Genomic DNA, 16,519 nt, shown 5'->3' with positions numbered 1-16,519 from the left:
AAGTGACCGTTGCTGGACTTGGGGATACTTAGCCACTGATCTCTTGATTCATGTAAAAAACTGTTTAAGGGTAAGTTCACACACAGCGTAAATACTGTGGAAATTCTGCAACACAGAATTTTGTAGCAAATCCTGCAGCATTTCTGCACAAAAAAAATGCATATCTGCAGCTAGTGTTTGCAGCTACAGCGCTCCACGTTACCTGGCATATATCGCGCCCCGTCACCCGGCTGCCTCAAGTGAGTGTTGAGCCATTGGTCAGGTGATTTGGAAATGGCATCACCTGACCTGCGGCTTGGAGCTCACTAGGGGCTGCTGGGTGGGAGCGCCATAGTTGCTAAATTTAGATGCAGAATTTTTCGCTACGTAATTATACAGCATTTCTGCTATGTGTATGCGTGCCCTAACTGCTGCGGGGACTAGTAGAATGAGCCTGTGAGTCCTGCTGACTCTACCCACATATTGCTGATTGGTAGCTCTTCTACGAGTATACATGTGGGCAGTGTTAGCAGGACTCATAGACTCATTCTAAGAGTCCTGACAGCAAACACTTTTGAATGAAGCATACATGAGAGAAGCTACTTGTATGTATAGATTTGTAGCTCTGGACATTTTGTACAGCTCCTCTGTTACTGCTGCCGACATTAGGTCACATTGAATGTTTTCTTTAAGCTGCTGAGGGCAACGTCTTTTTTTATTTCCTGCCAGTCATCAGGCAGTTCAGCTGGTTTGGCTTCGTATTCCTCAGCAAATTTCCCATTAAATTGGGCAAAAATGTATTTCCAGTAATCTGAGGACTCAATGCTGGGGTCGGGTTGGATGGCCCAGTCTGGATAGTAAGTGCGGTACTCTTTGAACGGGTGGGGTTTCCAATCTGTCTTCTGATTTCGAAAAGTAGCTGTACCCACAACATTAGCGGTACAAATGTCTTTGGTTAAAATGTGACTGTATGAATATCTGTATCGTCCCAGACCATCAGATCTGTGGACAGATGCAAAGTGCTCCTTATGGTCACCACCCCCGGCCTCACAGGGGACTTTACAGAATGGACACTGATGTCCACATCCAATCACCTGCCTGAACAACTCATCCTGAGGCTTCAAGGTCAACTTGGAAAGTAGGGATTCAAAACTCATAGACTTCAGCTCTGACAGGACCTGCTGTTCTACTGAAGCAAGAAGACTCTGAATATGAGATGAGAACTGACGAACGTCTACTTCATTATTGAAAGCAATTATTTTTATTGCTGTTTGGGAAATAACTAACTTTTCATTTAACTTCTTCTGAACATTTTCTAAGAACTGAGGGATGTTTTCACTGTTGAGAATTGTGTCTTCTCTAAGAATGTCTCTCACGTCTTTGCTAATAGATCTGATGAGATCTGCCTGTAATGGTTGGAGAGTTGCCGGATTCCCATAGATCTCTGATAGCTTATTTAAGATCCAGCGCTTTGAAAACATTTCATACCGATTAATATATTCAACATATTTCTTGAAAGACATTTCATCCAGTAAGTTTTTCAGAAGATTATATTGGAAAAAGCTTCTAATTTTGAATATCTGGTTATCTGAGCCATTTAAGATGTCATCAACCATCACTCTTCCCAGGTGATCGTAAACGTAATCGGTTATTGCTGGGGTCAGACACTTCTCACAGAACTGCCTGCCTCGGCTTTGAGATTCATCTTTTGCTTTAAAAACATCCAGAAATATAGCCCAATAATCAGGCTTCAGGTTGTCCATGCTGGTTCTGCGATCATTCGTCTCAATAAACCTGTCATGGATCTGCTGAAACCTGCTGGATGCTTTCCCAAAAATGAAGAGTTTGAGGTTCAACTCAGACTGTACTGTGAAGTCAAGATTTTTAGAATGCTCATCTTCAAGTTTCCTATTGATCATCTGCAGAATTTCCTGGCAGTAAGTGTCGTCATAGTCCTCATTGGTGTTCTCCTTCTCGGTGACATATCTGTCACACATCTCTATCAGTGAGGTAGCAAACAATTCACATGATTTCTTACTTTTTCCAAAAAATGCATTAACTTTAATTAAGATCCTATCCAGACCTTTTTTTTTATTTTCTTTACTAAAATCGATGCCATATTCTGCTAACTTCTTCACAGCCAATAAGGTTTGATTTATTTCAGGTCCTTTGTTGCTCATGTCTTGTCTAAGTTGCTGCAGAATTGCATTATTCACATTTCGCCTCTCCAATTTCTCAATTTGTAAATCTGATATTGTCTTCTCCCACATGGCAGTAAATTCCTCTTCCACTTCTGCATCACTAAGCTCGTTGTTTTTCTCTCTGCAGGTTTTCAAGAGTCCATCAATTTTCTCTTCAATTAACATCTGGTATTTTTTCTTAATGCCTCGAATCTTTAGGTTTGCTTTTTGTATAGAAAGTGTTTTTTCATACTTGTCGATAGCATTTCTCCCGAGCGCTTTTCTTAGACTCGTAACACCATTTTTAAACTCTTCATGATACCTTTCTATCAAATGAGTGTCTTCTGATCCACTTTCAAAATATTTCTCAATCAGGTCTAACATTTTCTTCTCTTCATCATGCAGAAGCTGATCAAGATTCTTGATTGTCTCACATCTGTTTTCTTCAAAATTGTGAGTTGGTTGATTCTTAATGTTAGTTTTCTTCCTTACTACCCACTTATTGACCTCTTTGGTAAAGTTCCATTCCCATGAGGAGAACTGCTCCGACAACTTACTATAAGCTTCAGCCACCAGACTGTTTCTGAAACTGAAGATAAATTTCTCATGTTTGACAGCAGTCCACAAACTTCTTACCCATTCACAAAAAGCAGGTATTGTTAAAGCCCGGCTTTGACCTTTCTGTGTTTGTAGGAATTGTAATAGATATTTTTTAACCTCAGAAACATGTTCACTGTATCCTGAGTTCACAGGAGCCATTGGTGGGACCCCCTGCCACAATCCAGGAATGTACCAGTTGTGTTTGTCCAGGTCATAGTCCATGACATGACTGAATTTGTCAATGCCACGTTTCTTTTCCATTTTTGCGGCAACTTTTGTCATTTCATCTAGTTGTTCTAGAAGTTTCTTCCTGTCTCTCATATTCTTGTCATGGGCAGACACATCACTCACGTTCTGATGGACAAATTGACAGTTGGGTTTCTTGCCAACTTCTTTCATCCTTAAAAATGCATGGACCACAATCTGCAAAATATCTTTCATTTCTGTGGCATTTTCCATGGCCATATTCACTATGGTGATATCACTCAACCCAACCACTACTGTAGCCAATTCATTGTCATGTTCATAACTGTCATCAAGGGAAGACAATTCAGGAGCTTTCAACCCTTCAGTGTCGATCACCAGAATGAATTCACAGCCAAGTTCTTTCTGGAAATTCTTTTCAACAATAATAAGAGTCATGAAGGCTCCTCGTGTGCATCGTCCACTGGCCACCGGGAACTGTAGACCAAACATGGTGTTGAGTAGGGTGGACTTCCCCGTACTCTGCACTCCCAGCACAGTTATAACTCTCATCCTACATTGTCCTCCCATCTTCTTATCCAGCTCAGTCAGGACATCAGTTATCCACTGTAAGGGGATGTTGGAGGCATCTCCATCAATAAGCTCCAATGGGAACCCATCGAGAAGCAGGTCAGCAGCAATTTTTGGCAATCCAGAAAAACGTATTCTGTTTGTAGGAAGTAGTCTTTGTTTTATCATGGAGCATTCAGCCTCATAGAGCTGTCCCAACTCACGGAGTAAATGTTCAATTCCTAGTGAACTCTCAGAAATGCTCTTATCAAGCTGCTTAAGTTCTTGGGGGTTGACTGATGCATCAGGTTTGTTACACTTCTCTTTATATTCAGTCTGTAATTTGGATAAATTCTTTCTTGCAATGGAATCAAGAACAAATTTCATCCACTTAAGAAAATGTTGTTTTTCATCTTTAGATAAATGAGTAAGTGCACTGATGAATAACGCCATGGCTTCTGGGAGAACATGCTCATTTTGTTGTTTATGAAGTAAATTACGTGTTTTTTTTAACTTTGACAGATACATTTGTTGATCTTCTTCGCCTTGTTTTGTCAATCTGCATAATTCCTTTTCCAGTTTAGATAATTGTATCCACGGATCTCCTTGTAAAGTCAAACTTTGACTCTTAAACATTTCCACATTTTGAATCATTGAGCTGATCTTAAGTGCATAGTCTCTTGTGTTCTTCAACTCAGGAGAAGCCTCATCTATGTTGATCTTAAGATTAGAAACGTGTTTAGTAATATCATTTAGTGCTACTAGTTTAGAATTATGTTTTAATTGCCAATCTATGATTTTTTTTACCTTGCTCACAAAGTCTGCATCATTCATGGTGGCTGATTTTAGTACCAGATTTGTTTTCTCAATCTGTAGGAGTGTCATTAGCTTTTGCATGCATTTCCTTGTCTCTGGGTCAACGGCCTTGTCTTTGCCTGGAGCAACAATGAAATAAAGCTTGGTCTCATTAGGATTGCAGGATGATAATAATTGGAGTTGTCTTTCACACATACTATTTATAAATATAAAGGTGGCCGATGAAATTTTAGTCAAAAATGCGAACTGTTCCCAGTTGGACTCCAGGTCTCCGCGTAAATTGGCCACAGCAATAGGCTCTGAGAATACATCAGATTTTCCACATGGAAAGTACCAGGACATTTCCACTAGTCCGTCAGATATCTTCCTCTCAATGTTGCCTCCTTCCATGTTATGATGCAGGAAGAAGTCATGATGTTTTTGAGCTGGGATCAAAACTTGGTTTAGTAGTTTAGATTTAGATAACTTACTTGGCCCAACCCTGATGAAAGAGAAGATCGGCATTTCAATATTTACCACATTGTCTTCCATGAAACCTTTACTGTCAGCTAGAGACTGAGGTCTCCATTTCTTCACAATGTCTCTCATTGCCCAAAGCATCAAGGTACAATCTGAACCAGCAGGAAGCAAGAGAGGAACCGGAAACTGACACAGAGACATTTTTGATATAATCACTTGTTGAAGACATTTATCTGAGCAATTCAGGACTGCACACAGAACATCCAAAGGGTGGATGGATTTTAACCTAGGATTCTCTGTTTTCGTGTTGAAGAAATCAAATTGATCATCATCTACACTCAATGCTGGGTCTGACAGACCATCCTCAAGTTCAGTTTTTCTTGCATTTCTATCCAAGGCTATAATATTCATCAAAAAGTGTTTTGGAAGATCTGCTAGGGTATTTGGCTTAAAATGATTTAGATTCTCTTGACCAATGCTCAAAATGTTCCTTAAAGTCAGCTTAGAGTTTCTATTATTCTCCATTCCCAGTTCAACCAAGAAGTCCCCAAAGGTTTTACCTATAAAATCAAAAAAATACAATTACAAATAATCATCAGGGTATGAATAAATGTAATTAAGTATGCAAATGATATTTTAAACTGCTTTTAACTTTTTTTAACCACAGTCACAATACATATCAACCAAGCAGGCAGTTCTGACAACCTGTAATTGTGGATAGACAGGTTTTGTGTGCGAAAAAGAAAAATAGGCCCCTTTTTGAATGCAATATTGTCCTCCTAGTGTCATCTTAGTTTCCTCAACTCTGTAATGCTGCCCCCTAGTCCCTCCAGTGAGTTACAGTGCCCTCATACTGGGTAAGCGTACCGCCAACCCAGTATCTATACCCCTACTCAGCACTGATGCCCCACTTAGTGCTCTTACTTAGTAATAGTGACACCACACCCCTAATATATATGTCTCCTTAAAGGGGTTGTCCCGCAAAAGCAAGTGAAGTTAAACACTTCTGTATGGCCATATAAATCCACTTTGTAATATACATCGTGCATTAACTATTGGCCATACAGAAGTTATATACTTACCACCCTGGAGTTGGTGTCCCCGTCTCCATGGCGCTGACCGAAGCCTTCTTCTGCCTCGATTAGACACGCTTGCACAGTCTGCCTCTTCTGTCCAGTTGAAGGGGCCGCTCCGGCGTGCTTGCGCCACACAGGTCTTCTGCTCATGCGCAGAAGACCTGTGCGGCGCGAGCACGCCGGAGCGGCCCCTTCAACTGGACAGAAGAGGCAAACTGCGCAAGCGCGTCTAATTGAGGCAGAAGAAGGCTTCGGTTCAGCGCCATGGAGACAGGGATGCCAACACCGGGGGGGGTAAGTATATAACTTCTGTATGGCCAATATTTAATGCACGATGTATATTACAAAGTGGATTTATATGGCCATACAGAAGTGTTAAACTTCACTTGCTTTTGCGGGACAACCACTTTAAGGATAGTAATATAGTATGTAAAGCTGAAAAAAAACAGGTGTCCATCCCGTTCAGCCTATTACCCACCAATTTGGGTAATAGGCTAAAACAGAGGAAGGCAGAAAAGACCCCATGACTCAATGAGGTAGAAGGAAATTTTCCCCATTTAAGGGAAAAAAATTCCACCCTGACTCCAATATAGCAATTGGAATAATCCCAGGATCATCGACCCTTCTGAAGTTATTAATTATTAAAACTGTTAAGACTGAAGCTCTGTAAATCTCCATTTTGTCTTGTCTCATACAACACTAACTATGAACTTTAGCCCAAACTGTTTTTCACCTTAGATGAGAATTTATCTGAATGTATAGCCATTCCTTTGTTCTTTCAGAATCTCTCCTGAAATACAGCTTACTCAGTTATCACCAGCATTCCACAGTAGAAAATGTTACAAGTTTTTGTAGATATGTACTGTCTGTTCGTTTCACATGAATTTGTCTACGTGAGTTAATTGTTTCACACAAGACCTTATGTGAAGCTTTGGCATAAAGCCATGTATACCCCCTTTCCTTTTTTTTTCTCCGTTCACTTCTTGATAAAAACACTTGTCTATAGTAATAAACATAGAATTCTTTGGTATACAGCAAACTGACTGTATCTTATTGATTCCTTCCGGACGGATATACAATAATAATTTGGAACTCGGCAACATATCATTTGGGGTCCCTGGAATATCCCTAACAAACTGGCTGCCCAACGGTGGGGCTTGAGGCGACAGCAGGACGATCATTGTACCCCGACTCTCAGAACACGAGTGGGAAGGAGCAACCTGGAACCACAGACTGAAAAACAGTGCTGTACGGTAGGACATTATCTTGCCAACCTGATCTGTGTTTTCCTGGTTGATCTTTCTCCAGATCTGAGGGTAGGTGTGCATTCTTCCTTGTAAGCAAGACTTCAAGTCCATAAGAACCCAGATGGGCTTATATGTTGCTTGAGTGGGAAGGTATTTGCTTGGCTGTTGGTATTTGTTTATATGTGCTACTCCTAGTCTGGGTATTGTGGAAGGTAGCGCAGAGATACAGGCAATTATAAGCCGTGGAGGCCCCTTACTGACCTCTGAATAGGTACAACCTTTGGGTTGCGAGAAGCCTAGGCAGAACAGGACTAACTTTCAATAGTAGCTCCTGGGGAAATCTTCTTTTGTAAAAGAAGGGAAAAATAGAGGCAGGAGAAATAAGGGAGGACAGAAGTATAAGCGCAGCAACAACAGACAATATGGGAAATGTACATGGCAAGAGTATGCCTCTATGGAAAACAACCAAAGAAATAGTGGAGGAGAGGGAAGGTAAACAAGCTGTGGGAAAAGAATGTAGTAAGTTGTTGAGAAAAGCAGGTGTTTAGAATTTTGGGAGAATGGAGTCTTAGACCAGCAAGTTTGGGAAAGATTCAGAGATAGTCATGAAGGTTGGATAAAAGTATGTTAGACAGATGGATCAAGACAAGAATAGACACAGCAGGACTGGACTATCAGAAGAAGGATTTCAAGGGACATATGTATTATGCACCCCCTGACAATCCACACCGGACAACACCTCCCTACCCCAATCCCTCTGCCTCAAACAGACCTGAGGGTTGGACTTGTGGGGTGTGTGGTCAACAGAATTCAGATAACCAGGATTCTTGTATGACTTGTAGTGCTCCTCGCTCAGGAGTCATGCGAGGAATTTACCCTGTAGTAACACGCAGTCAAACTATAGCACAACGAGCGGCAGCCGCAGCATAGGGAGGGGCGCACAGTTCTGATCTCCATAATGCTTCCTCCTCTTCAGGGAACGGAGGGACGGCACCTGAGGGAGTCATGCAGGTGTCCATGGCGGAGCACAGACCCTGGACTCCCCAGGAGCTCATGTCACTGATCCAACAATTGCCGGACCCTATTGCCAGACCGATGATATACTACAGACAAATGGTTTAAATACAGAGCACCTACAATGCCACATGGCAGGACCTGATACCCCTAACTGCTCTCAAAGCTGGAGAAGCAGTTGGAGCAATAAGATAAAGGGGTAATGCTTGATCTGTGTAAAGCTCTGTTCCCCCTTGTCATGACCCCCCCCCCCCTCCCTTCAGAGTTTAGGGAGATTGAAGCAAATCCTTGACTTTGCAGAGAAGGAATGTGTGCTGCAAGGCACAGCCCCTCCTTATAGATAAGATAACCAGCAGAAAGGTCAGTGTGTGAGACTGACTGTAAATCTTGCATCTGATTGCATAATTTGAATAGAAACCTGTAATGAATTCAGTGAATTATACGGTCTTAAAAATAGGAAAAATAGGAATTTTAAGGTATATTTTTGCTGTTCTTTGTGTAAATGCCAGTTCTGCGATTGGTTGGACGTGTGTATAACTGCTAAATGCTGTTAGTATTGTACTATGTCTCTGAGAATGTTCTGTAGGAGAAATGTCTCTAGTTAGCTTTGCTGCGGAGGCTTAATATCAATATGAGAGAGACAGACTTGACCACATGGATGAATGAGAGTTAATGACCAGTGTTCAGGCTGTAATGAATGTAAAATGTGTGATGCAGATATTGACTGGGGATAAAAGTTTCTTCCCCTTCCCTCTGCATAAGACTTTACTTGTTTGTGATTGGAATTTTAAGATTGCGAACTTTAAATGAAAGCATGAAGAAACATGCAAACGGCCACAATCAAGGAGGGGGAGCTAGATGATGTAAAAGTACGTAATGGGTCATCCCTCTCTTGTCCACAAGGAGGGGGTAAGAATCTTGGGCAGTCAGGAAATTTTTTTTATTTTTTTTCCTCAAATTTGATGAGACATTGCTAGCAGGATCAGATTAATAATGAATTTGCTTAAAGTATATAACTTTTCCAATGTGGATAGATGTTTGTAGATTATTCTGCCTTGTTGTAATTCATGTCTCTGTTATTGGCACTGACATCTTACAAGCCTTATCATAAAATTCTCACTGGCTTGATCGGTACGGGTTGAGACCTCAGGTGCCCGTTCAGAAGAGTTTTTGTAAACTAACTGCTCTCTTGGTGGATCCGGCTCATGTGTTTGTCCTGACAGCTGCTGCAGAAACTCAGCTTTCCGCAGGGCCTGACAAATGGTGGGCCACCTCCAAGACAGACATAGGGAAATTGAATGTACTCCCTGTAATGGTAAATCGGTAACCAGGGTAGACACCCCTGGGTCAAACAGTATCCCCTTAGTTTTCCCACAAGAAAATGCAATTGGGGAACAAGTGGGAGACTTGGTTTCAATGGGAGCTTTGCGCGAGATACGTTCTCCAGCAAACACCCCTCTTTTTCCAGTCAAGAAAAGACGCTGAAGGGTCAGCTAGACACCTACCGCATGTAGGTGCTGTGTGCTGATTTTTTGGAAGCCTGCCAACAGGTCACAATTTCACTGTTAATTTTTTCTTGCAGAAAACGGTTACAAAGCCTCAAAGGAAAAATTTCAGTTCTGCCAAAACAAAGGTTGTTCTCCTGGATCATTGCTTAGTTCAAGAAAATAGACATCTGACAGAGGGACGAAAGGCTGTTGTCCAGGCCATATCCGTACCTACATCTGTTGCCAAATTGCGCACCTTTCTGGGCCTTGTTTCATATTGCCGCCCATGGATGCACTTTGTTTCCTCTCTTAGGCAACCACTCTATGACAGTCTTTCAATCATTCCTTTCTCCCTCACCCCTGAAGCTCCATTCTCAGCTCTCCAGCCTTGGGTATGCCCAACTACACTTTGCCCTTTACTCTTTTCTGTACTGAACTTTCTGGCCGTGTGATGACAGTATTGACACAAAAGTACGGAGGACAACCACAGCCACTTGGATACTACTGCATGAGGCTGGATCTAGTGGCTCGAGGAGCTCCCTAATGTGTTTGTGGGGTGGCAGCAGTTCAGGCAATGGTTGACAAACCTTCTGAGTTGGTATTGGACTACCCCCTAGTGGTCCTCACCCCTCATGACATCCAGAGCATACTCACGCAAGTGCAACCCAAGCACTTATCTCTGGCCTGTCAGATCCAGCTACAATGTGCTCTTTTCATACCCCCCCTAATATTTCTTTTCAATGTTGTACTACCTTGAACCCAGCTACTCTTCTCTCAATCGAGTATCCTGGTTCAAATGGGGGAGGGGGAGGCATAGGTGATCTAGGTATTACAGATCAGCTATTGTTTAAAATTTCTGTGAGAGCCCAAGACAGATCCAGGGGGAGACCTGGACTGGGAGCGAGAGGTCTGGAGAGAGACCTGGACACTGGAGAGACTGTGTGTGTGCCTCAGGAAGATTGGAGTGAAACTATCCTGAGGGAAAGCAGAGTGAGTCCTGAAGACAACTGTGTGAAGCTGCCCTGGAGAGTGGGTGAGATGGACTGTATATTGAACTATATGAAACAAAAGGACATCTAAGTTTATTTGCTGAAGAGCTGTGCTGAAACAAGCTGATATTGCTGAGAATTCTTAAAATAAATCAGAATTTGGAGTTCAACCCATTGGTGTCTACTAGAGATGAGCGAACGTGTTCTTCCGAGCTTGATATTCGTGCGAATATTAGGGTGTTCGGGATGTTCGTTATTCGTAACGAACACCATGCGGTGTTCTGGTTACTTTCACTTCCTTCCCTGAGACGTTAGCGCGCTTTTTTTGGCCAATTGAAAGACAGGGAAGGCATTGCAACTTCCCCCTGTGACGTTCAAGCCCTATACCACCCCCCTGCTGTGAGTGGCTGGGAAGATCAGGTGTCACCCGAACATAAAAGTCGGCCCCTCCCGCGGTTCGGCTCAGATGCCGTGTGAGTTAGATGAGGGACAGTGCTGTTTGTACCGGAGCTGCTGTAGGGAAAGAATTGGTAGTTAGTGTAGGCTTCAAGACCCCCCAAAGGTCCTTATTAGGGCCACTGATAGCTGTGTGTTGGCTGCTGTTAGCAGTGCCATTTTTTTTTTTCTCAAAATCGGCTCTGCAGAGCGTTGCACCCGGCATTAGGGACAGAAGTGCTGCATAGGCAGGGAGAGTGTTAGGAGTGAGTGTAGCCTTCAAGAACCTCAACGGTCCTTTCTAGGGCCATATTTATCCGTGTGCAGTACTGTCCAGGCTGCTGTTAGCTGTGCTGCATTTTTTTTGCTTCTCAAAATCGCCTCTGCAGAGCATTCCACCCTCCATTGATACTGCAGGGAAAGAATTGTATAGGCAGGGCCACAACACAGTTATTATTCATTGAATATACGCAGTGCTGCCTTTTGCTTGTAAAACAAGTGAAAATAATTCTATTTGTCCTGCCTCTGTCCGTCCTAACGCCGGTGGACACGTGTCGGCTGCGTGTGCAACCTGTAAAAATCATACGCACCCAGCTACGTTTTACTCCTGGCTTCGCCATTTGCTTTCCTTAATTGGGAAAAAAAATACCTGCTCTGCCACAGTTAATAACTCTGCTACCCTCACGTTCTGTGACACATTAGCAGGAAAACAGCACAGTTATTAAACTTCTCATGTTCATAGAATATACGCAGTGCTGCCTTTTGGTGCAAAAAAACGGAAAATAATTCTATTTGTCCTGCCTCTGTCGGTACTAACGCCGGTGGACACGTGTCGGCTGCGTGTGCAACCTGTAAAAATCATACGCACCCAGCTACGTTTTACTCCTGGCTTCGCCATTTGCTTTCCTTAATTGGGAAAAAAAATACCTGCTCTGCCACAGTTAATAACTCTGCTACCCTCACGTTCTGTGACACATTAGCAGGAAAACAGCACAGTTATTAAACTTAGATTATTCATTCACTAGAGGCAGTGGGGCCTTTCGTTTTCAAAAAAGGGAAAAAATTATATTTGGCCTGCAGTCTTGCGCCAATTTATTAGCTGCCTGTGAAATCAAATCACTGGTAATACAGCATGCTGAGGGGTAGGGGTAGGCCTAGAGGACGTGGACGCGGCCGAGGACGCGGAGGGCCAAGTCAGGGTGTGGGCACAGGCCAAGCTCCTGATCCAGGTGTGTCGCAGCCGACTGCTGCGCGATTAGGAGAGAGGCACGTTTCTGGTGTCCCCACATTCATCGCCCAATTAATGGGTCCACGCGGGAGACGGTTATTAGAAAATGAGCAGTGTGAGCAGGTCCTGTCCTGGATGGCAGAAAGTGCTTCGAGCAACCTATCGTCTACCCGCAGTTCTGCGCCGTCCACTGCTGCCAATCCGAATCCTCTGTCTGCTGCTCCTCCTTCCTCCCAGCCTCCTCACTCCACTACAATAACACCTGCTCAGGAGCGGGAACACTCCCAGGAACTGTTCTCGGGCCCCTGCTTAGATTGGGCAGCAGCGGTTCCTCTCCCACCAGAGGAGTTTATCGTCACTGATGCCCAACCATTCGAAAGTTCCCGGGGTCCGGGAGAAGAGGCTGGGGACTTCCGCCAACTGTCTCAACAACTTTCTGTGGGTGAGGAGGACGATGACGATCAGACACAGTTGTCTTGCAGTGAGGTAGTAGTAAGGGCAGTAAGTCCGAGGGAGCAGCACACAGAGGATTCGGAGGAAGAGCAGCAGGACGATGAGGTGACTGACCCCACCTGGTGTGCAACGCTTACTCAGGAGGACAGGTCTTCAGAGGGGGAGTCAAGGGCATCAGCAGGGCAGGTTGCAAGAGGCAGTGCGGTGGCCAGGGGTAGAGGCAGGGCCAGACCGAATAATCCACCAAGTGTTTCCCAAAGCGCGCCCTCGCGCCATGCCACCCTGCAGAGGCCGAGGTGCTCTAAGGTCTGGCAGTTTTTCACAGAGACGCCTGACGACCGACGAACAGTGGTGTGCAACAGTAGTAATACGTAGATATAACTCGTCAAACTGAAAAGTGACAGGTACCACGCCCCCTGTCACTTTCCGCCCCTTATGTTGCTGTGTCAGCTGTGCTCCTTCTGGTGTATAACAGTGTATAACTCGTCAAAATCAGCCTAAGTTATTATGCCGTCCCTTTCGTTCAGTGAAACTTAGATTTCTGTCCCTTATCTTAATGCGGTATCTGCTTCCCTTCTGGAAGCTGGGAGCTGAACTTTCGTTCAGTGAAACTTAGCATGGGGTAGCAGAATTGTCAGGTACCTGTCACTTTCCGCCCCTTATGTTGCTGTGTCAGCTGTGCTCCTTCTGGTTCAGTCTAAGTTGTTATACCGTCCCTTTCGTTCAGTGAAACTTAGATTTCTGTCCCTTATCTTAATGCGGTATCTGCTTCCCTTCTGGAAGCTGGGAGCTGAACTTTCGTTCAGTGAAACTTAGCATGGGATAGCAGAATTGTCAGGTACTTGTTACTTTCCGCCCCGTATGTTGCTGTGTCAGCTGTGCTCCTTCTGGTGTATAACAGTGTATAACTCGTCAAAATCAGCCTAAGTTATTATACCGTCCCTTTCGTTCAGTGAAACTTAGATTTCTGCCCCTTATCTTAATGCGGTATCAGCTTCCCTTCTGGAAGCTGGGAGCTGAACTTTCGTTCAGTGAAACTTAGCATGGGATAGCAGAATTGTCAGTCCTATGACGTGTCAATCATGATATACTCTGCGGAGCAGAGTATATTCTGAATATGTCCGGATTTATCTACATCCGAAGCCTATTACGATTATGTCCGGCTTTACCTACAGCTGATATTGAGTATATTATGAGACTTTATCTACAGTCTCTTATTTCATGAAGTTATCTATCTCCATACATCCCCAGCCTTTTAGCCCCCCCCCCCCCCCACCTTTTTTTGTTTTCACAACAAGAGAGAGAGAACGCAGGAGACTGATGCAAAGTTTTAAAAAGCTTTATTGAGTACACGTGCGAATACATAAAATATTATAACTGCAATGTACAGAGTCCTCAGCCAGCAAGGCTCCTTTTTCATCAAATAATGCATGTATGAAGTAAAAGTATCTTTTTTCTTACAATTTCAGAGCGGCCAAAGCAGTGATCAAATAATCCATTTTTAATTCATCCAGGTCCTCTCGTAGTCGGGGGTCAACAATGACCGTAGAAGGCATATTAATCTCAGCCAAAGCATGCATGAAGGTGGTCCACCCCAGAGGGTGACTTTTCTTGGTAGTACTGTGGTTTTGCGTAGCATGACGGATCAAACTCTGGATACTGGACCCTCTGATAGCGTTTTCTTTGTAGACGAACTCCCCTTTAGTGTTCCACGCTATAACTTTCCTGTTCAGCGTGAGTCTGTGTAGCAAAAGCACAGCGCCATGCTTGAATCCTGGGGTCAAATCACTTCGCTGTAAAATAACAGCCACATCAGCATCGTGGCGCTCTTTATCCGCCTTTCGCGGTGCGGTGTCCATAGCTTCATACATCATGGCTTAGTAGTTGTGAGCTCGTCAGAGTTGCGAAGCAGGCTGACATATTCTTACTGCGCTGGAAGCCAGCGAAAAGCGACGCCCACAGGGCGTGATTAGCCGCTTTCTGAAAAATAACCACTCAAGGACCTAAGGGGCAACAGCCCTGGCTATATGTACAATTCAATCTACAGCCGTAGTTTATGCGTGGTATATTATACTTTACAAACGCTGCCACAAATACATCATTTGATTTAAATTTGTCACTGAAACAATCCAATACTTTTTTATAAGAAACTCCCCTAGCAATTTGGTAAAGTACAAACACGCAGTAATGGCCACAATAAGCGCTAAGCGTATCTTGTAACTGATTATCTTGATATATGTATGTGCGACAATTCCGGTTTAAAAAGTTTATAAACGCCTTTGGAAATAGCTCACTTGTTGGTGGTAAACCGTAACTATCAAAAAATAGGGCTTTCTCATCATCACACAAGATAATTAGTACCCAGTGACGACCTGGATGGCTGGAATCGTCTGTGTTTACAACATAGGCGGCCGGTTTTTGAGATACAACATCACGGGGTAAGAAGTCACAGGGATATACACCCGCAAATAGCTGATCGGTATAAGGATCTGCCTTGAGAAGATTTGTAATCTGTAGAGTGTTCATGATTAGTTGTGATCATACAGGACTTCTCTTCTGTGGTTTATCTCCAGAATAGCTGGGTTGAGGGCGTACACTATCATGTTTATAGTGTGCGGCGTAGGGATGGCAAATCTGATTTCTGCCCGCAGGTTCCCCGTTTTAATGAGGGAGTAGTGTAATCCTGGTTCCTGATCCGGAGAAAGATCAAAAGAAAAAAATGTATAACCGCGAATGTATTCTTCTCGGTCAATAGCGATCGCGCTGTCTGATTTGTCCTTTCCGGAAATATGCACAAGAGCCATGTACTCTCTAATGGCTAATTCGGCATCGAAATTAGGCTGAAAAGGCCTGGCGGGTATCTGTTGTCCGTCCAGATACAGAGAAGCAAAATTGATGTCGTAATGATTAAAGCAGATAGGATTCTTCTGATACGATCCGCTAAAGGCCTCATTATCGACAAATCCTAATATCACTGTTTTAGGAATCTGCCCGAGGAACAGATTTTCATGGTTCGTAATTCGGGCCCCTGCAGGCACGCTATAGACTTTTAGGCAGGCTCTTTCTAGTCCATATTTAGCCGTGGATGAAAGAAGTGCTTGGCTGTGACCTATTCTGACAGCCGGTGACACTTGCACGCGTTTTATGAACAGGGACGCTCGCGTGATTTGAACTTTATACGGCTCGGGATCGGAAGACATCAGGCAGAAAGAGTCTTTATTTCTAGTCATTTTAACCTTAAGATCCAATCCATTTAATATGAGCTTTGGCTGGTTAAATATATCCCCATAAATAGGCCCCAAAAGTTCCACAGATTTAGAACGGCGTGAGGCCTGGGCTCTTTTGATGAAGCCTAAGTTGGGGCCATCAAGAGTCCTATCATGATGATGACCAGACGTGTCTTTGTAGAACAGTCCAGCCGTAAGCTGTGATGCCAGCGCTTGAGAACCATAATTCAAAATAGTTTCAATATACGCTCTATAGCTATAAAGATTATCTGATTGCGAGATAATACGATCCCCCAGCGTGATGTCCACTTGGTTGAAAAGCGTCGCTATAGGATAATTAATAAATGCAACGCGAGCGCCGTCTGGGATGTCCGAGTTATCTTGTTTAACTATACGGCAGGTTAGATGTAGGAGGGTATTATTTAAGTCATAATAATATTCACCGCTGCCCGATATGAAGAATTCCAATGGTGCGTTCTCGGTGAGTGCCGCTATAGGCTGTACTTCAACAAATAGCGATTTTTCAATACTCGTTTGTGTGGGCGGTATGGCGAAAATATCCAATTCAGATTTGGT

At 43.5% G+C, this 16,519-nt stretch overlaps 1 protein-coding gene across 1 annotated transcript in view; it reads right to left on the bottom strand.

The window, feature by feature from the left end:
* Positions 1–342: 342 nt before the first annotated feature.
* LOC136577189 (interferon-induced very large GTPase 1-like) overlaps positions 343–16,519 on the bottom strand; it is a 32,852-nt gene continuing 16,675 nt past the window's right edge. The window contains exon 2 of the mRNA XM_066576985.1: positions 343–5,347. Coding sequence (XP_066433082.1) covers positions 645–5,347 — 4,703 coding nt within the window. The 3' untranslated portion in view covers positions 343–644. The remainder of the gene's footprint in view (positions 5,348–16,519) is intronic.

The sequence above is a fragment of the Eleutherodactylus coqui genome, chromosome 8 (assembly GCF_035609145.1).
Source record: "Eleutherodactylus coqui strain aEleCoq1 chromosome 8, aEleCoq1.hap1, whole genome shotgun sequence".
Lineage (NCBI taxonomy): Eukaryota > Metazoa > Chordata > Amphibia > Anura > Eleutherodactylidae > Eleutherodactylus > Eleutherodactylus coqui.
The sequence above is the reverse complement of the archived record's forward strand: the minus strand, read 5'-3'. Positions and strand labels throughout refer to the sequence as shown.